At 48.6% G+C, this 24069-nt stretch overlaps 1 protein-coding gene across 2 annotated transcripts; it reads left to right on the top strand.

The window, feature by feature from the left end:
* The first annotated feature begins 565 nt into the window (after positions 1 to 565).
* On the top strand, positions 566 to 10330 carry PIGV (phosphatidylinositol glycan anchor biosynthesis class V). 2 transcript variants are annotated; one of them, XM_080800726.1, is made up of 5 exons: positions 566 to 617; positions 1602 to 1696; positions 3517 to 3651; positions 7046 to 8167; positions 9521 to 10330. In XM_080800726.1, the coding sequence occupies exons 3-5, from the start codon at positions 3574 to 3576 to the stop codon at positions 9800 to 9802; spliced, it is 1482 nt and encodes a 493-aa protein (XP_080656852.1). In that variant the 5' UTR covers positions 566 to 617; positions 1602 to 1696; positions 3517 to 3573; the 3' UTR covers positions 9803 to 10330. The 2 variants fall into 2 exon arrangements, with proteins under 2 accessions (XP_080656852.1, XP_080656853.1); XM_080800727.1 differs by lacking the exon at positions 566 to 617 and adding an exon at positions 641 to 1159.
* Positions 10331 to 24069: the final 13739 nt, after the last annotated feature.

Here is a 24069-nt window from a genome sequence, read left to right as displayed (position 1 = left end):
GCACCGTCCTCATTAGCCACCTGAGGTGGGGCTGAGGATCGAATTAGGACACGCGGTCCCCGTTATCTCGAGGAAGGGAAAGGCAGGGGGATCCCCCCACTTTCCTCACACCAGACGCAGGGTGCCACTGCTGGCCACAGAAACCCCAAGGCTCCTCTTTCTATTCAGAAACCATCTATTGTGTGCCAGTCCCTGTGCTGAGCGGTTGACGCCTGACAGCAGGGAAAGTGCGGCTCTGGCTTCCGTGAAGAGGCCCCAAGAGCCTCCTCCGCACAAACACGTCGGGAACTCAGTGGATGTTTGTAGGCTGCAACCGGGCGAGAACGCCGACTCTGCCACAGTAGCACGGACGGGCTAACTGAAGGCGGGGGAGGGGACCTGAGGCGCGCGAAGCGCCGGCGGGAACTCTTCAGGTGTCACCAAGGCGGGAAGGTGCCACGGCGGAGGGCACAGACTCTTGGGGCTAAGGCGTCCCCGCCCCGCGCGCCCGGAGTCAAGATGGCCGCTGCGGAAGGGGGCGGGGCAGCTCCGAGTCCGGGCAGGAGGGGGGCGGGGCCGCCTCGGCGGAGCTGGTGCGCAGGCGCGGGCGGCTCGGGGTCCCGGATGGAGGAGCTGAGGTTCGGGCCCCGCCTGGGAGGTTGAGATGGGCCGGGGCTATGGACCAGCCGCCAGCTCCGGAGCCTTGGAGTTCTCGGGGGGGGAGGGAAGTTGTCAAACGGAGGCCGAGGGAAATGAGGCGGAGGCCGCCGAGAAGCGGGGAGCCCCGCCCCTCCGCCATAGCGGCCTCCCGGTGCCGCCACTTCCTTTACAGCCTCCCGCCCTCCCCTGCCTTCCGGCCGTAGGCCGACTCTGGCCGGGCCCCGCCGGCCCCCTCGGGAGTAGCCCCGAACCGTGACCCCTTTGGGGAGAGGTGGTTCCCACTGCCCGCCTGGGACTGTGTCCGAAAGGAAAGGGTTAGGATGGGCTTCGGACCTGGCTGGGGCTGGCAGAAGGCGGCTCCTGGCTCGCGACAGCCAGCGATGCCTCTGGTCCCGAGGACCCTGGGTCACGGAGACTTCCCACTGTACAGAGGACGCTGTCCTACTCCCAAGGGTCCAGGGCTCCAATTCAGGCTTCTCCGGAGTCTGAGCTAGGGCCCTCCCTTCCCTAAGCATATCCAGTAAGAGCATGCGCTGTCTTTGGATAAGTATTGGGCTCGGAGTTGGGAGTCCTGGGTTGTTACCATGGCTCTGAAAGAGCACATCCCCTTTGGCCTGGTTGAGGGCCGGTGGGAAGATCATGAGGTTCCAGAAGGGGAAAAGGAGATATTCGCTTTAGATATAGCCTAGGGTGTGTCGCATGACCCCAATGAGCCTCAGTTTCCACATCCATAAAACGGCGATGGTAATTATACTGGCCTCACAGGGTCTAAACCGTGGAGATTTTTATTAGTCACCACTCTGGGCATATTTACCTACCAGGAAAATAGAGTAAAACTAGTTGCTCCTAAGCGTCCTGCCAATTCAAGAGTTTGTGATTTCGTAAAGGGAAGCGAGGTCTTCAACTAGCCCAGAGGGACAACTCATTGGCTTTATTTTGTTTTTACTTGGTTTACCTATAAGCTAAGTGGAGGTTACAAGAATCCTGTGGTCGCTGGGGCTAGAGCTTGACTCTGGAGAGAGGAAAGGAAGAATGGAAGCCTGGTGAAGAGGCAGAGGTGGGTTAAGTGCTTTTCTGTCCACAACTTTTCTTCTGCATGTGGGTGGGAAATGAGGGAAGGAAAAAAGTGAATTCACCCTAGGATGGGGAATCAGCGGCCATGTGAGGTTGGCCGTACTGATTTCTACAATTCCTTTCGATTCCGCGAGTCAGATGCTGGAAATGCTGGATGGATTCACAAACTACCGCCGCTCTCTGGGGTTTTCAAAAGCTTGCCTTTGAACTGAATTTTGATGAGCAAACCGGTGTGGCGATGACGGCCCCTCCCTTCCTCCAGGCCGCCTGGTGGTGGCGTGAGCAGCAGGCGCCCCCTTGTGCTGAGAAAAGTGTACTGTTGCTACTGGCCAGTCTTGCTCCCTTGCTGGAGAAACTGTATTTTCCTGTGGCTTCTGTGACTTAGGTCTTAACTCTTAACGTGAGATGTGGCGGAAAGAATACTTAAAGCAGTGATTTTATATCCCGAGCCGGTGAACTGGTGATGCCGTATCTTGTTCTTGCCACTTCCACTCAGTGAGAAACGCAGGCTTGAAATGCCTGTTTGTAATGCCGGACCCAGCGGGTGTAGTTGGGAGCATGACAAAGCCCCTGCCCTCCGGAGCCACGTAAATAAGTCACAGCAGTAAAGACGACGAAGCAGAGTGCAATGAGCATATCATATAGTCTAGTGAGCATCAGAGAATTCCAGAAATGAATAATAGCTAAAGATTTGATAGATACTACTCAGATAAGAAAGAAAAGTCTTCCAACCCTCGCTGTTAATTCCCAGTTGAAATGTTTCTTCCTTTAGGGATAGTTCACCCCAGATCATCAGTGAGCTGCCTCTGGTGCTCTGGCCCCCACTTCTGATTTCCCAAACTAGTGTTGGAATGTTCTACAGGAGCCATTGCTACTTCTTTTAGCTCAAGGAGTTGCGTTTAAAAAAAAAAAAAAGCAAAAAAAAAAAAAAAGCCTTGAAGTTCATTCCTTGCCTCAGAATGGCTTCACAGTTGTTTGTACGTTGCTGCCATTCCAACAAAGAGATGGGGGAAATAACAGTTTTCTGCATCCCTAGTAGTCGACTGTGTCTTCCCTCCTCAGTTTGTTTTAGCAATGTGAGCTGGCTGAAGCCCTGCTGAGTGGTGGTTTTCTTTTCCTTCTCCACTTAATTTAACAGACCAGCTGAACACACATCAGAGAGCCAGGCTACAGTGTGTAGTCATTATGGTCTTCCAGTTGAGTCCTGTGCCCCACTTTTGGGACTCTGGTTTGGGATCTAGTTTATTATTCTGGGCAAGAGGGAAAGGGCACACACCAAATAATAGCAACCACAACATGGGTTTGGTGGTACTTCTTCACACTTTCATCCCCTTCACCATCATGACAATTTTGTGAGAGAAAATAGTCTGGGGGGGAAAAAAAAAACCAACAACAGTCTGATCCCATTTTATACCTAAAGACCTGAGGCTCAGAAGGTCTGAATGAGAACTTGCAAGTAACAAAGTCAGGATTTGAACCCAGGTCTTTAGTTCCTGCACAGGGGTACCCAAGAGGCTTTTGAAGATTTTCTGTGAGCCTAGCTACCAATTTCATGCCTATCTGTGTAGAATTTTCCTGACAATACAGTGCTTCCAAGTGACACCCAAGCGGTCCCATCTGCCTTCAAGATGCTTTTCCCTCATCTGGACAGGACAGTTGGGCAATTAAGTTTGCCATGTAATGCTGAAGGGGGAATCTCCTGTGAAGAATGCTTTCAAGAATTTACTTTTGTGGAAAAAAAAAATAGCAATAATTTACTTTTGGCCCATGTGTGACGTTTCCTCCTTGGGTTTTGGAGTTTAGAAGCCTGTGGGAGCTCAGTCCGAGCAGCAACACCCCTGAGGTCCCGGTGGTGAGAGGATGTGGCCCCTGGACCCGTCCAGGAAAGAGGTGCTGAGGTTTGCAGTCCGCTGCCGTGTCCTGACTCTGGTGCTGCAGGTCAGTCTCTGATCTTTTGTCCTGAACTTGCTGTTGCCACATGACTGGGCTTGGCACTAAGAATCATCCCCATATTCGTTCTGCCTCCCAGGTGTGTCCTTCCATGTGGTTGGAACCGTAGATACCTACACCTGATAACTGAAAGGTGGGCAGGACTCTTAGAAATGGTCTCTGGTTTTTTTAAAAGATTTTATTTATTTATTTTTTAAAGTGAACTCCATGCCCAAGGTGGAGCTCGAACTTATGACCCCAAGACCAAGAGTTGCATGCTCTGCCAAGTGAGCCAGCCAGGCGCCCCAGAAATGGTCTATTAATCCTTTGTTTTACACACGAAGAAACAGAGGCCCATAAAGGTTCAATGGCTTCCATAAGGTTGCACAGCAAGTTAGAGAAGGGCCAGAATCAGACCCCAGCCTTCCTAACTCGTGAGCTAGTGGTCTTTCCAATGGGCCATGAGGTTCTGTAACCAGAGATACCTTTAAGGCACGACAGCCCAAGGCATCGGCCTGGGTCCCCTTACCAGGAAACTGAGCACAGTGTCAGTCAGTTGAGTGGCACTGTCCTGGGACCATCTGTGTGTATTCAGTTAGTCAGCAATGTCCCCAGCTCTTCCCCCAGGTGTCTCCCCTTGCTGCCTCACCCACCACAACCCTCAGAATGCATTTGCACTTTTGCAACTTCCTTTCCCCTCCAAGGCTCCTCTTGATACATATTTTAACCAATTTTCGCATATATATGAATTCTGTCTGGTGCCTAGCACAGTGCCCAGGGCTTAGTATGTGCTCAGTATGTGTTGTTTATGAAAGTCTGTCAGCAATCTCGTGGTGTTATATTAGCATAATTATGTGTGCTTTTTCCACAGATGCCATTTTCTCAGGGTTCTCCTTCTCCTTTCTGCAAACCTCCTTTCTCCCTTCCTGCACTATGACACCTAGCAGCCTCTGCAGGGCCCCAGGTTTAGTTAAAAGTAGCTCCAGCTTGGAGACTAGGGCTGTTATCTGTGACTGTCACTCCTGTCCCATTCGTTTTCACTGTTTAAAGTGGCCTGATAAAGAAACTGACCAAAAAGAGAAAGTCTTAAGAATGGGGTTATATTGCAGTTGTGGGGCTGGGAAAACTGACCCAATGATGGCTTTGAACAGTATCAGATGAGTGATTACCAGGCCCCTGGGCGGGGGGAGGGAGCTGGTGAACTGGCATCTGGGATAGGGAAGCAAGACTAATTCAGATAGTGATTTGGAAATGACTATGTCTCCTGTCCTCTCCTCTCACTCTACCACAGATTGTATTAAGTGTGTGCTCTGTTGCAAGAGCTGTGCTAGGTGGTGGGAAGGAAAAGTCACAGTCTCTTTTCCTTTGAGTAGCTGACAATCTGATGATGCAAAAAGACATTTAACAATAATGCTATTTCATTATCCCTCTCTCTCCCCCATCCCCCTTCCAGCTTTAACGCTCATGCCATCAGATGTTCGCCCCAGTTACCCTTCACTCTTGCTGTCATCTCTGTTAGTGACAGCTCATTCCTCTTCATTACTTGAAGGTTTAAGCTCCTGATTCACTGTTGTGCTTTCCAGCACTCCTGTTAATTTCTTGGCGGTTTCAATATTAATAAAGCTGATAGGACTAACCACTATCTCCTATCTTTCCAGCTCACTCCCTCTGAGTACCCCAGTTCTAACGGCTCTTCCACCCCCTTAGGACTTACAGTCCACTGATTCTACCACTGTTTCACTGTGCCTCATTTACCTTCTGGCTTCCGCACCCCTTCTTACCCAGCTAGATTCCATGATCCACCAGGCATACGTGCACAACTTGCTCGCTCCCTTCTCCCCCGCTTGGTCACAAGACAGAGGCCCAGGCACAGTTCAGTTTCGTTCTCTCTCTACTTCTGCATCATGCCCAGAGAGAAACACACATCTGTATTGATTAGTTGCTTTCTCTTCAAGGTCTTTGGCCAACATGAGTCTTTAGTGCTACCTGGCGATCTTAGTGTATTTCCCTGGCCCATTCACCCTGCCATTCGCTCAAATTGTTCTGCACATCAGAGTCACTTGGGGGAGCTTAAAAAAACAAAAAACAAAAAACAAAAAAACTCAATGCCCAGGCTGTATCCCATGCTAGTTAAATCATTAATCCTGGGGGAGGGACCCAGCCATCCAGACATCGGTATTTTTGTAACTCCCTGGGTGATTCCAGTGCACAGCCTATTTTGAGAACTAGGGGTCACAGAGGACTTATTTTACATGTTTATCTTTTAATTCAAGTTCCTAACACCTTTTCGCCAGCTTGCTTCCCTGAGCAAAAACTCAGAAAAATAGATGTAATCAGAAATGACCTTGTGTGTGCTCCCCCCACATTCATCCCATGGGTGGCACCCATGTGCCTTCGATGCTGAAGCAGGCCGAGCCCTGCTGTCCTCCCTGAGCCTTGCTCCTCCGCCTGTGTAGCAGTTCCTGCCCGGCTCCAGCAGTTCTCCCCTTGCCCCTGCATACCAAGTGGTGTCCTTTCCACTGGATTATCCCCATTCACAAATGCTTCTCTCCCACATCGTCATTCACCTACTACCCCATTTACAGCCAAACTCGTCCAGGTAGTTATCTGCTTTCCTTCTCCCCTTCTCTGCTGAGCCCAGTCTCGGCAGTCTTCTCTAGCCTCCACTCCACTGAAACAGCTCTTGTCAAACTTAACTAGTGACCTACACGTTTCTAAATCCAGCGGTCACTTTTCAGTCCCCATCTTCCTTTTTTTTTTTTTTTTAAGGTTTTATTTATTTATTTGACAGAGAGCGCGATCACAAGTAGAGAAGCAGGCAGAGAGAAAGGGAGGAGCAGGCTCCCTACTGAACAGGATCTCAGGACCCTGAGATCATGACTTGAGCCAAAGGCAGAGGCTTAACCCACTGAGCCACCCAGGTGCCCCAGTCCCCATCTTCCTTGACCTATTAGCACCATTTAACAGAATTGATCACAACCTTGCTTCACTTGGTTCTAAGACACCCTGCTCTCCTGGTTTTCCTTCTTTATCTTCATTCTGGATCCTCACTCTCCTTCAGGCCTCTAAACGTTAACACATTCAGGGCCCAATCCTCAGTTTTCTTTTCTCTAGCCCTGCTTCCTTCCTCCCCAGGTGATCTCATTCAGTCCCATGCCTTTAAATACCTTCTGTGCGCTTAGGACATCTGAGTTTGTGTCTCCAGCCCTGATCGCTCTCCTGACCCTCGATTCCTGTGTCTGCCTCGTTGACCTCTGCCTTGGAATGTGTAACTCAAATTTAGCTAGTCTAGAACTGAACTCCTGATTGTCGTCCAACAAGTCTGTTCTTCCTCATTTTATGATACAGTAATTCTTTCCTTCCACTTGCTCAACTGAAATCCTAGTTCTCCTTCATCCCACAGGCTCTCTTCAATGCCATCATCCCCGATCACCATGCGGAAGCCTTCTCTCCTCCTCGCCTCACCCCGTCAGGCTCCGTGGACCAAATCGTTGAAGGTCTTCTGGGTGGCCTGTCTCACTGGGATGCCGAACACTTCCTGTTCATTGCCGAGCGTGGCTATCTGTATGAGCACAACTTCGCCTTCTTCCCTGGCTTCCCCTTTGCTCTCTTGGTGGGAGCTGAACTACTGAGGCCCCTGTGGCCATTGCTGAACCTACGAAGTCGCCTGTTAATCTCAGTAGCGCTGCTCAATTCCTTGTTCTCCGTGCTGGCTGCTGTCGCACTTCACGACCTGGGCTGTCTCGTTTTGCGCTGTCCCTGCCAGGCCTTTTATGGAGCCCTACTCTTCTGCCTCAGCCCCGCCAACGTCTTCCTGGCAGCTGGTTACTCAGAAGCTTTGTTTGCCCTCCTGACGTTCAGTGCCATGGGACAGCTGGAAAGGGGCCGAAGCTGGACTAGTGGCCTCCTCTTTGCCCTTGCCACTGGCGTACGCTCCAATGGGCTGGTCAACATTGGCTTCCTCGTGTATTCTCAGTGCCAAGGCTTTCTGTCCTCTCCCGTGGTGCTGAATCCTCTGAGACCACTCTTGAAACTGATGGGCTCTGTATTCCTGTCTGTGTTCGCGCTTGGCCTTCCCTTTGCTCTCTTTCAGTATTATGGCTATACCCAGTTCTGTCTGTCAGGCTCAGGCCGCCCCATCCCGGAGCCCTTGCGGCAGTTAGCCGTGGACAAGGGCTACCGGACCGTGGAGGGAAATGAGCCACCTTGGTGCTCCTGGGAACTGCCCCTAATATATAGCTATATCCAGGATATCTACTGGAATGTTGGTTTTTTGAGATACTATGAGCTCAAGCAGGTGCCCAATTTCCTCCTGGCCACACCAATGGCTATCCTGGTTGCCTGGGCAACATGGACATATGTGACCACCCACCCTTGGCTCTGCGTTACGCTTGGGATGCAAAGGAGCAAGAACAGTAAGACCCCAGAGAAACCCGACCGTGGATTCCTCAGCCCTCAGGTGTTTGTGTACCTGGTCCATGCCGCGGCGCTAGCGCTGTTTGGCGGTCTCTGCATGCACGTTCAGGTGAGGGGGGTTCCTGGCCGGGGTAAGGGTGGGAATACAGGCAAGACCCCCTGGCCAGGGTCAAGGAAGACTGCTCGCTTCTTCCCATTTGAGTGACCTGTGCCTAATTTATTCATTTGCCAGCTACTAGGGGGTTTTCTTTGTCCAGACCCTGGGTCAGACCACTGAGGAATGGAGCATGTGTGAGGCAGGATTGCTGCCGTCCTGGGTCTCATGGTAGATGGGGAGGCAGACACTTCACAGATAAAATTCTAGTTCAGTGGGATGGAAGAAGAGTTGCTGTTTTGAGATAAAAGATTGTGGAAACACAGAGGAAAAAGCTAATAGATGGAAGGAGTCAAGGAGGGTGTCCTATGAAGGCTGAGTCCTAAAGAGTAGGAAGGAATTGCATTTAAGAAGCAGAGGAAGAGTATTCTGGGCAAATGAGGGGTGCGTGCAAAGACACGACAGTTGTGGAAGGACCTGAAGTGACAGATAAAGGAGTCAGCGCAGAGGAGAGCGCGGGACCTTCCCCAACTGTACGGGTTACACCCAGTGCCTGCTTGGATGTTGACTTAAGGTACTCTCAGCCCTGGCAGGTGCTCAGTCTTTCGAGGAGATCCCTTGTGTCATGTTTGGGGTGGGAGGGGGCGGTAGAGGGGTGGGAAGACTTTGATACTTTCCATTTTTTTATTCCTGGCTCTGGCCCTGGTTCCCACATAACCCTGAGGAAGTCGTAGTCCTCCATGCCAGCCGCTCCCTAACAGCTTCTGCCTCTTGGAGGCGCACATTGGCTGTTTGTAAAGTTCTCTGGGCTGTGTGGATAGGAGGCACAGGGGAAACAGAAAGTAGCATTCTGTGTTTGTAGCTGGATTAACTGGTAGAGCGAGTGCCAGCACAGCTTGGAGTTTCCAGCTTAGATGAGGGAGGCCATGTGGAGACTTGGCTCTGAACTCCCCTAGGACGGAAAATGTTGAACCGCAGGATGCCCTGCCCCCTTTCCTTCTGTTCTGCCAACCCCAGGGCATGAGGGAACCCCTTCAGGTTCCCAAAGCCCCATGTCACAGCCCAGTGGTTAGAGTCCAGGCCCTAGGCTAAAATTGGACCTCGTAGGTTTTAGTATTGATTGGCCCATGACTGTGGTAATTAGTCTGTGGCTCTGCTTATTTGTAGCATTGAGGTCACCTGGCTGGTGTCACACACAGCTCTTTATAAGGCAGATCCTAAGTTCTGCTGAATCTCTTTTCCAGAACAATACCTTTTTAGTCATGGGGCTGTAGTTGACCCAGCAGCAGGGAAGCCCCGGGCTGGTCTAGTGTGAAGCAGTGATAGTCCGATAAATGTGTGGGTTTTCCCCCCTCTTATGATTTCCAGGTTCTCACCAGGTTTCTGGGTTCCTCCACTCCTCTCGTGTACTGGTTTCCAGCTTATTTGCTTCAGAATCAGGAGCCACTGCTGAGATCCCTAGAGACCATGCCTTGGAAGCCCCGTGTAGGGGACTCCCTACCAGGACAAATGGTCCCCAGAAGTTCCATCATGGGACTTTTATCCAACTGGAAAGCCTGTTCTCTAGTCACACGATGCGTTCTGGGCTACTTCCTGTCTTACTGGCTCCTGGGACTGCTCCTACATTGCAACTTCCTACCTTGGACATGACCTGGAGTCTCAGGGGCTTGGAAGTACAGATCCACACTGGGACTATCTGTGTTGCCCCGGGACCCTTGCTCTGTCCTTTGGGAACCTCCAGTCTCTCTGAAGGCTGGTCAGGAACGGGAGAAGTGTGAGCCACTGGAGAGCCCCGTCTGGTCCGGGCTATGGCAAATTTTAGAGTAGTACCTATTTTCTCTGTAAGTGAAGAAATCTCATTCTCCAAGTCTAAAGTACACTTGCATTTGTCTCGTCAACCAAGCATAGCCAGAGATAGTTGTAAACTTTAAAGTATTTAAATGTCAATGTAAATGTAAGTGTTTAAATGTCAGTCTCATCAAAGGCTCTAGCTAATGGGCTGGTAATAGTCCACACATGATGGTGGAGGCCTAAACAGTGTCCTGGCAGTAGTAAGTAAAGTAGGACCATCTTTTTAAAATGGGACATTGTTTCTGAATATTTTCATGATTTGTTCATTTATTTATATGAAAAATCTTACAAAGATATGCAAATTAAACAACTTTTGGTTATGCATGCAATGACTTATGTATTTATTTATTTGTTTATTTATTTTTAAGTAGGCTTCATACTGGGCAGGACTTGAACTCATGACTATAAGATCAAGACCTGAGCTGAGGGTAAGAGTCGGACACTTTACTGGCTAAGCCACCCAGATGCCCCTGGGTTATGTGTTTTTGTTTTGTTTTGCTTTGTTTTGGTTTTTTTTTAGATTTTATTTATTTTTCAGAGAGCGAGCAAGAGAGAAAGAGAGCAACAAGTAGGGGGAACGGCAGGCAGAAGGAGAAGCAGGAGCCCGATGCGGGACTCGATTCCGGGACCGTGGGATCATGGCCTGAGCTGGAGGCAGACACTTAACTGACTGAGCCACCCAGGTGTCCCTGAATTACATTTTTAAAAATAATACGGAATACTTAGGGGTAAAGTCACGGTAAAAAGAACATGGTACAAAGAACCAGGAGACCTGGATTCTAGTCCTCTCAGTAAAACCCCACTTACCAGCTGTGTGACCTCGGGAGAGTTTTCACAGCCTTACTGACCTCTTCTGAAACTGGGGGAAGTGATATTATCCTCCTGGAAGAGGTGAGGGGGGTGGGCCATATAATCTGGTAGGTCCCTTTCGGCACTACAATCTTGAGACCTGCCTTAAGCAATGGCATCCTCCCAGTCTGAACACTTATGGAGAGGCTCAAACATGTGATTTTAGGACTAGCTATCCAGTTCTCTTGCTTTCAGTGCTCAGAACTCTCCCTCTTCAGGTGCAACTCCAAGGCGTAACTTAAGTGACCCTTCCTTTGAATGAGGGAAAGCAGTGACGCGTAGCCAATCAGGCTCCCTGTCCTGTGGAAGTAAATCTGTGCCAGGCAAGTAAACAGTCAAAGTGGTGACTTGTTTTCCTGCCGTGCCCGAGTGCCTGTGCTTGCTTGATGGGTAGACATGGGTCGGAGGAGCCAACAAGGCAGCATGAATTGATAAATTGTGGCTAAGTCCAAGGTTGAATGAAATAGTATCTTCCTGGCCCCCATTTGGTTAGGAGCCCATCACTGTACTGGTAGGAAGAGCGGTGACTCCCGCTGAGCTATTGTGCTCGTTCTTTGAGTGAGGTTAGAGGCTCTGCAGCATCCCCTCTCATTACCTATTGGAAATTCCAACAAGCAGAAACGTCAAAATAGATGGGTAATCACTGCTTCTGGAGGGCACTGAGAATTGGAATTTTGACACACTCCCTCTGACCATGACAGAAAGCTGAACTTGCCAGCTTCAGGGAAGCTCCTGGCTGAGCCCCAGCACCCTCTGTCAGAGCTTCTAATCAGCTTGGCCAATAAGCATTTCCCATCCATCGCCCCAGCTTTAGCACAGCTGAGAGCATTTGGTCCAGAGTCAAATGCTTCTGAAAATGTACACACAGATCGGGGCAGCCCTCTGCCTTCTGCCAAGACACCCGAGTGCCCTTCTTGGCAGAAGAGGATAACCCCTGCCCTAGTGTCCCTCCAGCTGGCAGAAACTGTTCCCTCCCTCCTCACCAACAGCTGCAAATCCAGGGACTTCCTCCCGGTGTGCATGAAGACTTGAGGTCCTGTTTCAGCCCTGTATCGCAGAGGTAGGAGCTCTAGATCCTTTGCTGTCTTGGATTCTCCTCATTACCTCTTTTTGGGGGATAGTCAGGATGGATTGCTCCCCAAAACAAATAATTTCAAGGACCGAACCCCTATAAATGGAAATCCTACCTTTCTCAACTAATGCCAAGCAACCAAACTCTTGGTATTCTGCAAAGGCCATTGTGGTTACAGTTAATCATAGAGGAGATAACTGAAGACCCCGGCTTGGTGAACGCACCTGGTGTGTGACCTGGAGACGGACATAGTTTTCTCTCTGAACTTGGAGGGATCTAGTTGCTATTCTCCAAGGATCTAAGGAATGGGCTGATTTTTACGGCCAGCAGCTGTCCTTTTACCATCCTATTAACAGTCTTTAATAGTCTGGGAGAGGGACATGAAGGGCCCAAGGCAGGAAGCTTCCTGTTTACCCTGAGGCCTAACAATGCTGCAGCTGGGTTGGGCGTCTACAATTTCAGAGAAAAGTCATTTCCTCCTGAGACCCAGCTAAAACAGAAACCAGACGCTTCATACACCTAAGAAGTGGATGCTTTTTTGTTCTTTAATGAAGGTGGGAGGAAAGGGAGTGTTTGACATGTCTTTACCAGTCCCCTTGGGGAAAAATCACTTTTCCTAAATAGACCTTCTCACCTTCATCTAAAAATGTAGTGTGTACAGGCTCAAAGGGTTTGAAATTGATCAGTTCTTTCAACAATTGTTTATGAATGGCTATTTTGGGGACTGAAGATGACTCGCTACACATCCCATCCTCAAATAATTCTCTAATAGAGTTGGTAGCAGATACACAGAAACTTTCATCAAGATAGAAACTGGTAGGGGCACCTGGGTGGCTCAGTCAGTTAAGTGTCTGCCTTTGGCTCAGGTCATGATCTTGGGGTCCTGGCATCGAACCCCCCATCCAGGTTCCCTGCAGGAAGTCTGTCCCTCTCCCTCTCTTCCACCCCCAACTCATGCTGTCTCTCTCTCTCCCAAATAAATAAATAAAATCTTTTTCTTAAAAGATTTTATTTATCTATTTATCAGAGAGAGAGAGAGAGATCACACACAGGCAGGTAGAGGCAGATAGAGAAGCAGGCTCCCCGAGGAGCAAGGAGCCTGATGTGGGACTCGATCCCAGGACCCTGGGATCATGACCCGAGCCTGAAGGCAGCAATTTAACTGACTGAGCCACCCAGGCATCCCCCAAATAAATAAATAAAATCTTTTAAAAAAAGAAAGAAAGTGGTAAATTCTGGGGACCGAAGAGCCACATAAACTTCTTGCTCTGTACCTCTCCCCTTGAACTTTTTATAAGGAGGAGGAATTAAAGTTTTGCTTGTATGCTTACAAAAAGATAAGTGAGGGAACCTGGGTGGCTCAGTGGGTTAAAGCCTCTGCTTTCAGCTCTGGTCATGATCCCAGGGTCCTGGGATCGAGTCCCACATCGGGCTCTCTGCTCAACAGGGAGCCTGCTTCCTCCTCTCTTTCTGCCTGCCTCTCTGCCTACTTGTGATCTCTGTCTGTCAAATAAATAAATAAAATCTTTAAAAAAAAAAAAGATAAGTGAGACACAGAGTAAGCCCTCTAAATTCACACAAGGTGGAGATCCCTTCAGGCTTGGTATACCCGAACAGACTTGGTGGGGAAATAGCCCTTGAACTGGCATCTGAAAGACAGGGAGGATTTGAAAGTTAAGGGTAGAGAGTGAGTATAGGAAGCAGGCAGCCAAACAGGACAGGGAGAGCTCAGTTTGAGTAAAACTGAGGGGTGGTCACTGAGAGCTGCTGTGTACCCGTGTATAAACCTGAGCCAGATCCTGAATCTCTGAGCCTCGTTCACTCATCTGTGAAATGTGGATAACACTGTCTACCTCTTAGCTATGAATAACATGTCTCAGGGTTGTCGTGGAAATTGAAGGAGAAGCATGGAGAACAGTATGACACAGGAGTAGCTGCACACTTGGGCCGTGCTGAGTTTAATGCCGTCAGCACACTCATGTGCCAGGAAATGTGCAAGTGGAGACAAGGAGAGAGGTCAGGGAGCCACCCACACAAGACACGGTCATTACAGAGGCCAGGATCGTACGGACTGTCAAAGGAAGAGTGTAGAGAGAGAAGCAGAGCCTGTGAGACCTTGGGCAAGTGACTCAACTTCTCTACACCTGTTGTGTCACCCTGAAAATGGGAGTGATTGTACCTACCACGCAGAGTAGTTAGGAGGATTAAATGAGATACTAGATAAAGCACTAGCGCAGCACCTGGCCTATAGTAAGATCTTGGTGCGTGGCGCCTATCCTCTTCTTCTCTTCCTCCTCCTCATCATCATTAGAGGACGAAAAAATAATAATATAAGGGAAGGGAGAGTTTCAAAAAGAAAGAAATGGTGACCAAAACCATATGCTATTAAGGAAAGGATGAGAAGAGCTATTGGATTTAAGGATTAGGGATATTATTTAAGATAGACTCACTGCTGGTCTAGTGCAGATTTGGGGAGGGAGGCCTGTTCTACTCATTCATTCGGGGCGCAGGCTCCTTCCATTGTGTGACTCTCCCCTCCTCTAGATGCTCAGAGTCCTCTGCTTTTGGAGAGGTTTTAAGAGGCCAGGCCTGGGAGAAGGGCACATCACTTCCATTTCTCACCACCGGCCGGACCTCAGTCACCCACCACATCTAACTGCAAAGGGAGGCCGGGAAGGAGGGCTGCCCGATGAGACACAGAATGCCTGGTGAAATTTGAATTTGGGGTAAACAAATATTTTTTTCAGTAGAATTATGTCCCAAATGTTCCACAGGACATACTTATACTAAAAGAGTCTTTGTTGTTTATCTGAAATTCAAATTTCACTGGGCATCCTGTGTTTTTATTTGCTAAATCTGGCAACCCTACTGGAACATGAAGTCTGGATGTGGGTTTAAGAAGAAGAAAACACAGATTTTTGTGTGTCCCCGTCTGCCTCAGTCAGTCTTTCTGAGCCAGATACCTGTTTTTGCTCTTCTCACAGAAAGAACACACCCCTTCCCAAGGGAGATAACCCCACACCCCATCCAGTGACTATATTCAGCTCCGAGTCTCTCCGTCAGCTTCCGATATGGTTCCTTATGAACTAAAAAAACAAAATATACAATGATAGACCAAGACTAGCCTCAATACAAACATCGGTCCAGGAAAGGAAAGAATTGGTCCAAAGCAGTTCCAAATCTCCACTGGTCAGACTGACAAAGCCCTCTTCCCTGCAGTCGGGGGCCGTTCCTTGATTAGACTCTGTTTAGTTCTAGGAGGGACTCCTTTGTCCAGTGCTCTCCGTGCCTCCTGGCTGTGCCCTCTGGCCCCTTGACTATCCCTCATGGCCACATCCCAGGTGGGCTTTGCAGAGTATGACTTCCTCAGAGAATGTGCAGCTCTCACGGTTCACTTCCTGCTGGTGCAAGCGTGGGGGCCTAAAAGTTATTTGATTTTATTTTTTTAAAGCTTTTGTTTATTTATTTGACAGAGAGAGATCACAAGTAGGCGGGGGTGGGGGGGAGGGGAGACAGGCTCCCCGCTGAACAGAGACCCCCCCCCCCATGCAAGGCTCGATCCCAGGACCTACCTGAGTTGAAGGCAGAGGCTTAACCCGCTGAGCCACCCAGGTGTCCCTAAAAGTTATTTTAAATCTTAGCCAGCCAGAGGTACCCAGGTACGTGTGGGAGGGCATTAAAATATACATAACATAAAATTTACCATTTAATCAGTTACACCCTAATTATAAAGTTTAGTGGCATTAGTGTATTCACGTTGTCACGCAGTAATCACTCCCATCCATCTCTGGAACGTCTTCATCTTCCCAAACTAAAACTTGATACCCAGCAGTAACTCCCCATTCCCCCTACCCAGTCCAGACTCTAGCAATCATCATTCTGCTTTGTCTCTATGAATCTGACTACTCTATCATCATCTTTGTCCTTTTGTGATTGAGCTTATTTCACTTCACGTAATGTCTTCAAGGTTCATCCATATTGTAGCATGTGTCAAAGTGTCCTTTCTTTTTATGGCTGAAACGTTCCATTGTATGAATACACATTTTGTTTATCCATTCATCTGTCAATGGATGTTTTCCTTGCTTCTGCCTTTTGACTATTATGAATAATGCTGCTATGAACATTGGTAGACAAGTATCTGTTCAAGTCCCTGCTTTCAATTCTTTTGGGTATATGTGCAGAATTGGAACTTCTGGATCATATGTTTAATTTTTTGAGGAACTGTTGTGCTGTGTCCTACAGCAGTTGCCCCATTTTACATTCCCACTAGCAATGTCCAAGGGCTCAAATTTCTCCACATCCTCACCAGCACTTGTTTTATTTTTTTAAGTAGGCTTCACACCCAACATGGGACTTGAACTCACGACCCTGAGATTAAGAGTGGCATGCTCTATGACCGAGCCAGCCAGGCACCCCTGCTTTGTCTTCAATAGTAGCCATACTAGTGGGGGTGAGGTGGCATCTCATTGTCATTTTGATTTGTATTCCCTAATTATCAGTGATGTTGAACATCTTTTCATGTACTTACTGGCACATGAAATATTTATCTTTGAGGAAATGTTTATTCAGATCCTTTGCCCATTTTAAAATCAGGTTGCTTGGTTTTTGTTGTTGTTGAGTTGCTGGAGTTCTTTATGTATTTTGGATATTAATCAGATGTATGATTTGCAAATATTTTCTCCCATTCCATGGATTGCCTGGTTGCCTTATCATTCTGGTCATAGTGTCCTTTGACATACAAAAGGTTTTAATTTTGATGAAGTCCAGTTTATCTATTTTTCTCTTGTTGCCCACACTTTCAGTGTTATATGCAAGAAATCATCACCAAATCTGGGATCATGAAGTTTGACTCTTTGTTTTCTTCTAAGAGTTTTATGGTTCTAGTTCTTATGTTTAGTCTTTTATCCATGGGGGATTAATTTTTATATGTGGTATGAGATAAAAATCTAACTTCATTCTTTTGCATATGGATCTCCAGTTTTCCCAGCACCATTTGTCGAAAAGACTGTCTTCTCCTCATTGACTGGTCTTGGAGCCCTTGTCAGAATTACTTGACCCTCCACGCAAGGGTTTTTTTCTGGGTTCTTTATTTTATTCCATCGGTCTATATGTCTGTCTTTGTGCCACTACCATACTGTTTTGTTTCCTATAGCTTTGTAGCGCATTTTGAAATCAGGAAGTATGAGACCTCCAATTTCATTCTTCTTGTTCAAAATTGTTTTGGCTATTCATGCGCCCCTTGAGATTTTATATGAATTTTAGGCAGACAAAGCCTTTTTAAAATTTGGGCTCATGGGGACGCCTGGGTGGCTCAGTTGGTTAAGCGGCTGCCTTTGGCTCAGGTCATGATCCCAGCGTCCTGGGATTGAGTCCCACATTGGGCTCCTTGCTCAGCAGGGAGCCTGCTTCTCCCTGCCTCTGCCTGCCTTTCTGTCTGCCTGTGCTCACTCTCTCTGACAAATAAATAAATAAAATCTTTAAAAAAAAAAAAAATTTGGGCTCATGGTTTCTCTGATAACACAGTTACCTCAAAACCTTCCTGATGTATAAGTCAGGGTTCTCCAGAGAAACATAACTAATGGGTTGTATATGTGTGTGTGTGTGTGTGTGTGTGTGTGTGTATGCGTGCGTGTGCGTGCACGTGCACATATATATGAATGCTGGGGAGATAACTGGCTTATGATTGTTGAGGCTGGCAAGTCCAAAATCTGCAGGGTAGGCCAGCAGCTAGAGGCCATGGAGGAGCTAATATTGCCATTCAAGTCTGCTGACAGCATTCCCTCTTTCTCAGAGATGTTGATCTTTTTTTCTATTAAGGCCTTCAACTGATTGGATGAGGCACACCCACTTTATGGAGAATAATCTGCTTTACTAAAGTCTACTGATTTAAATGTTAATCTCACCTTATGGGGCACCTGTTGGTTCAGTTGGTGGAACCTGTGACTCTTGACCCTGGGATCATGAGCTTGAGCCCCCCATTGGGTTCCTGGAGATGACTTAAAAAAAATTTTTTTTAAATGTTAATTTCAGGGGCGCCTGGGTGGCTCAGTGGGTTAAAGCCTCTGCCTTCAGCTCAGGTCATGATCCCAGGGTCCTGGACTCAAGCCCCACATCGGGCTCTCTGCTCAGCAGGGAGCCTGCTTCCTCTTCTCTCTCTCTGCCTGCTTCTCTGCCTACTTGTGATCTCTGTCTGTCAAATAAATAAATAAAATCCTTTTTAAAAATGTTAATTTCACCTTAAAAATACCTTCACAAAAACATCTAGAATAGTATTTGACCAAATATCTGTGTACTGTGGCTTAGCCAGACTGTCTGGAAAATTAACACAACAGGTTTCTGCTCTATTTCCTTCCAGTCAGATCCATGTGACACTAACCACCCTCAAGCTCTCTCCTAGATAGAATTATCAAGCTTCTATATTTATTTGCTTTGACACCCCTTGCCTCTTTTTAAAAAGATTTTATTTATTTAACGAGAGAGAGAAAGAGCACAAGTGCGTGTGGGTGGGGGGAGGGGCAGAGGGAGAGGGAGAGAATCTCAAGCTGAGTCTGGGCTGAGTCCAGAGCCAGACAGAGGGCTGGATCTCACAACTCTTAGATCACAACCTGAGCTGAAATCAAGAGTTGGATGCTTGGCCAACTGAGCCACCCAGGCGCCCCCACCCCTTGCCTCACTCTTTTTTTAAAGATTTTATTTACTTATTTGAGAGAGAAAGAGCACAAGCTGGGGGTGCGGGGGTAGTGGACACAGAGGGAGAGGGAGAAGCAGGCTCCTCGCTGAGCAGGGTGCCCGGTGTGGGTCTCCATGTGGGGCTCGATCCCAGAACCCCGGCATCAGGACCCAAGTGGAAGGCAGACGCTTTACCAACTGAGCCACCCAGGCGCCCCCCCCCCAACTCCCTCTTAATGTAATGATGGCTACACCAAAGTCATGTGAAATAATAAGAAGGAAGGCCACACTCTTCAGCTGATATTTGCCCTAACGGTGTTCACATCTTTCAAGACCTTTTTTTCAGTCTTATACTACTTGTTGTCTAGAAGCAGTCAGCTTTTCTGACTCTGAAAGGCCCATAATCTGTCGACTTTATTTCCCTTCCATCTCTGCTTGAAAACCAGCTAATTCTCACCTAAGTTCACCTGTTTCTTCAAATGCTTTTCTAAAAGCGCCGGTGCTCATTAGTAGGTTATTGTCCCTCAGCTCTAAACCCACCCTTCTGCTTTCTCCTATGAGATCTGGGAGCTGGGAGCCTGCACATCACATTTCTGCTTTGTCAGCCGGCTCTGTGCATGGCTCTGCCAACAAGGGCCACTAGAGGGAGATAGTGAGTCCAGAGGAGGAACACCCGCTTTCCTCCTTCTGTTTCCTTTTCCTGTGAGGTCACTCACCTCAAAGCTCCTTCACCTGGGCAGACGCCGAGCCTTCCTGTAGCAGCAGTTGAATCCACTTTGCAGAGTTTTTCAACAGCTGGTTTTGCAGACCCAGCTTCAGGGTGTCCCAGTCAAAGACATCAGCTTCAGCCAAGTGGCACTCCTTCCCCAGCGGTGCTGGTCCTTCCTCCACTCTCAGAAACACCAGACACCAGCACCAGACTTACAGGTCTGAGTTTCCGCTCTGTGGAGCCCCTCCTCTAAGTTCCTAAGTTTTCATAATTCCAGATGCTTCCCTTTGTTCTCCTAGCTCTATGAATTATAGATGCCTCCTGCTGTTGCTGTCTCCATGGTATCTCAGAGTTGTCTTTTTACCTTTTCAGTTAGTTAACAGCTTTATACCTAGTTAATTCCTCCAACTATTCTTTATATTAAATTCCCTCTGTCCAATAACTGGTATGATTTCTGTCTCATTGGCTGGACCCTGACTGATATAGACGTTGGTACTGGGAGGGGTCGCAGGAAATAGACCTCAAAGGATGGGACTAGGGATCTGGTTTGGTTGTGTCATTTGGGTTTCAATGCGTTGAGCTCCTTGCCGGTGAGAAACGCAGAGCAACCAATCCACGGCATGCTGTGGCATCACGCTTAATCAAATTACCACCTGCGGTTATTTGGGATGACATGCCAACTCAGGCAAGTGCCTTGGGGGCCCAAGTGTTACACTCAACTGTGAGGGCAGTGATGATGACTATGGGGACTTGGTATGGCAGGAATGCTTCTGAATGCATTGGAGTTCTTGCACGAAGATGACGACAAGCTTGGGTCTTTAAAACTCTCAACCTATGTCATGGTCAGAGAGTCACAGAGTTTCCAGGATAACCATAAGGGAATCTCTTATTCCTCCTAGCCCCAGATTTACTTGCTGCAAATAAAACAAAATATCACACATGTTGCAGAATTACAACAGTTGAATTCAGTCTTTTTTTTTTTAAGATTTTATCTATTTATTTGACAGAAAGAGAGAGAGCCCCAACAGGCAGAGCGAGAGGCAGAGGGACAAGGAGAAGTAGGTTCCCTGCTGAGCAGAGAGCCCGACACTGGGCTCGATCCCAGGACCCTCCGATTATGACCTGAGCCAAAGACAGACGCTTAACCGACTGAGCCATCCAGGTGCCCCTTGATTTCAGTCTTATTAAATCTTTCTGATGATTGAGGAGGAGCGGGATCCTGAAATTTGGAATGGGCACATCTGGTTTGACTCTGAGTCTCCTCCGTTCTGCAGCAGATGGGAAGGGGAGCAAAGATCAACACCTGGGAATTTTATGAGCCACCTTGTCACCTTCACTCGAATTCCAGGAGTTCAGTCACTTGGTCACACCCATCTGTAAGAGAGGCTGGGAACTGTGGGTGTTGGTGAGAATGAATAGTTTATGTCACATTACATGGGCCACTAGTGACATTTAAGATAGAAGTTGGGTTGTTTTTTTTTTTTAAGATTTTATTTTTAAGTAATCTCTACACCCAATGTGGGGCTTTAAGTTACAATGCTGAGACAAAGAGTTGCACGCTCTACCCACTAAGCCAGCCAGGGGCCCCAAGATAGGAGTTTTATTTTATTTATTTTTTTTTATTTTTTATTTTTTTTTTTTTAAGATAGGAGTTTTAGGGGAGTGATGTAGACAGAGGCTAAATTTAACAAGTATTAAGTGGGGGCGCCTGGGTGGCTCAGTGGGTTAAAGCCTCTGTCTTCAGCTCAGGTCGTGATCCCGGGGTCCTGGGATCAAGCCCCGCATCGGGCTCTCTGCTCAGTGGGGAGCCTGCTTCCTCCTCTCTCTCTCTGCCTGCCTCTCTGCCTACTTGTGTCAAATAAACAAATAAAATCTTAAAAAAAAAAAAAGTAATAAGTGAATAGGTGACATGGAGGTGGGAGCTACTCTTTAAATGAGAGAGAGGAAGATAACCCTGCCACTAGAGTGAGGAGGTAGCCACACATGGAATGCTGTTTCTGTTGTTGGTATTTTTGTTTAGTTTTGCTATTTATTTGTTTGTGTTTGTTTTTAAAGATTTATTTATTTAGTTGAGAGGGAAAGTGTGCACACCCTTGCACAAGGGAGGGAGAGAATCTTAGGCAGGCTCCATGCCTAGTGTTGAGCCTAATGTGGGGCTCGATCTCAGGATCCTGAGATCATTGATGGGTGAGCCAAAATCAAGAGTCTGAGGCTTAACCAACTGAGCCACTCAGTGCCCCTGCTTTGTAACTGATAGAAAGTGGAGCGTGTGTTTGCAATCTCTATGAAAAGAGAGAGAGATAGGGCTGGCCATGGGCAGAAAGAGGACCACATCTTTAAGATGAGAGACAAGGATCGATGGAGATAGGGAGAAATTATGAGGTAGAGAGAAGGGAAGCTGAAATCAAGCAAGATAGTTTGAGTTTCTGTAAAGTGACAAGGCACAAGCAAAGGTTCAGGGTTGCAAAAGAACCCAGCTGGGTGGGACAACAGGAATCTACACTGAAACCAGTATGTCCACTTTTTAACTTTGTTCTACAGCCAAGGAACAAGACAGGAGGAAGCCCACAACGTGGATCCCTCCAAACTGGGGCTCATCAAACCCAGAATCTTTGGCACCACCGGCATGGCTGGGCAGCCTCTGGTATGTGTAACAGTTAGTGATCTTTGAGGTCACTGTTGTTACCTTTCTATCCTGCTGCATTACAGTTTTGTGGTTTTTTTTATTTTTTTATTTTTTTTTAAGATTTTTTTATTTGTTTATTTGTCAGAGAGAGTGAGCACAGGCAGACAGAGAGGCAGGCAGAGGCAGAGGGAGAAGCAGGCTCCCTGCTGAGCAAGGAGCCCGATGTGGGACTCGATCCCAGGACGCTGGGATCATGACCTGAGCCGAAGGCAGCCGCTTAACCAACTGAGCCACCCAGGCGTCCCTTGTGTTTTTTTTTAAAGATTGATTTATCCTAGAGAGAGCGAGATGGTGCAGAGGGAGGGGCAGACGGAGAGAGAGAATCCCAAGCAGACTCCATGCTGAGCACGGAACCTGACCTGGGACTTGATCTCACGACCCTGAGATCATGACCTGAGCTGAAACCAAGAGTTGGATGCTCAACCAACTGACTCACCCAGGAGCCCCTGCCTCGTGTATTTTGATTTTGTTTCTTACTCTCTCCTACCCTAGTCTCTAGCTCTCTCTTTTCTTATACCTTTCCTTAGGTTTTCCAATAATCCCAATAGGTTCTGTGGTGGACAGAACCTAAGGCAACCTCCAGGGATGCCTGCTTCCTGGTCTTCACTTGAGGGTGTGTGATCCTCTTTTTGAGGTCAGGTGGGATCTGTGACTTCCTTCTAACCTATAGACTATGGCAAAAGTGATGGGAAAGTCGTCACTCCCACTACATGCATAATGAGTTTCGTTATGTGAAACTCAATCTTAGCAGACTGGGACTAGAGACTCTCCTGTGGGCCTGCCAAAGTAAGCAGCTCTGCTGGAGAGGCCCACATGGCAAGGAACTGCGGGGACCCCCAGGAACTGCAGATGGGCCCTGGCCCTGTTTTTGCTGCTTTGCTGACAGCCAGCAAAAACCCGTGCCCTGAGTCATACAGTCGAAAGCAAATAAGTTCTGCCCACAAACGCTGGATGGGCTTGCAGGTGGGTTCTTCCCCAGCTGAGTCTCCAGATGAGGATGCAGCCTCGCTGAGACCTTGATTACAGCCTGAGACTCCGAGCAAAGGATCAGCTGACTGGGCCGGCGCTCCTGAGCTGGCACCTATGAGGCAACAATGTGTGCTGTTTTAAGCCACTAAATTTGTGACCAGTTGTTATACAGCAATTTACACCCAAAATTATTTTTTTTAAAGATTTTATTTATTTATTTGACACAGAGAGAGAGAGATCACAAGTAGGCAGAGAGGCAGGCAGAGAGAGGGGGAAGCAGGCCCCCTGCTGAGCAGAGAGCCGGATGCCGGGCTCGATCCCAGGACTCTGAGATCGTGACCCGAGCCGAAGGCAGAGGCTTAACCCACTGAGCCATCCAGGCGCCCCTACACCCAAAATTCTTGAAAAATACTGGGGCCGTATGGCATCAACCCTATGTCAGCACTGATACCTAGAAAACCCTTGGTCAGGATCCGGATCACAGAGCTGGCTGAGGGAGGTGAGAGGTTGTACCACACACACCTGCAAGGCACTTTGAACTTCAAGACAGTAGTTACCAGGCCCCTGGATTTGTTTCACAGCAGACTGTCCCCACCCCTACCCCAGCCTGTTCCCCCACCCCAATACCGATCCAGTCCGTCCTCAGAGCTGGGTGAAGCCTGGCCCTGGAACTACAGAGTGTCAGAAGTGGATTAAGAAGTCCACCCCTCGAATCTCGGCGTTTGTCAAGGTGCCTGGCACACACGGGACCCCCAACAAATACTTTCACTGCAAAACAACAGAAAGCTCCCGGGACGCGCATCTGCAGCCCCGTGGTCGTGCAGAGGGGACCGCCGCAGCTCTGGGTAGGCAGGGACAGGACAGGGCCCCGCCGCGGAGAAAGACCCCGCCACCCCGCGCGAGCGCCGTCCCGTACCCAGGCGGAGGGGGCGCTGCGGCGGGAGGCCGCGCCGGGCGGGGGCGGGGCGGGGCGGGGCGGGGCGGCGGCGGCGGGACCGCCCCCAGCGAGCGAGCGCCGCGCGCGCGCCGCCGCCGCCGCCGCCGCGCCGCCGCGCTGCCACCGCCACCGCCACCGCCTCCGCCGCTCGGCCCCGGTCCCGGTGCGGCCCGGC

The sequence above is a fragment of the Martes martes genome (genome assembly GCF_963455335.1).
Source record: "Martes martes genome assembly, chromosome: 4".
Lineage (NCBI taxonomy): Eukaryota > Metazoa > Chordata > Mammalia > Carnivora > Mustelidae > Martes > Martes martes.
This window is presented reverse-complemented; position numbering and strand designations above follow the sequence as displayed.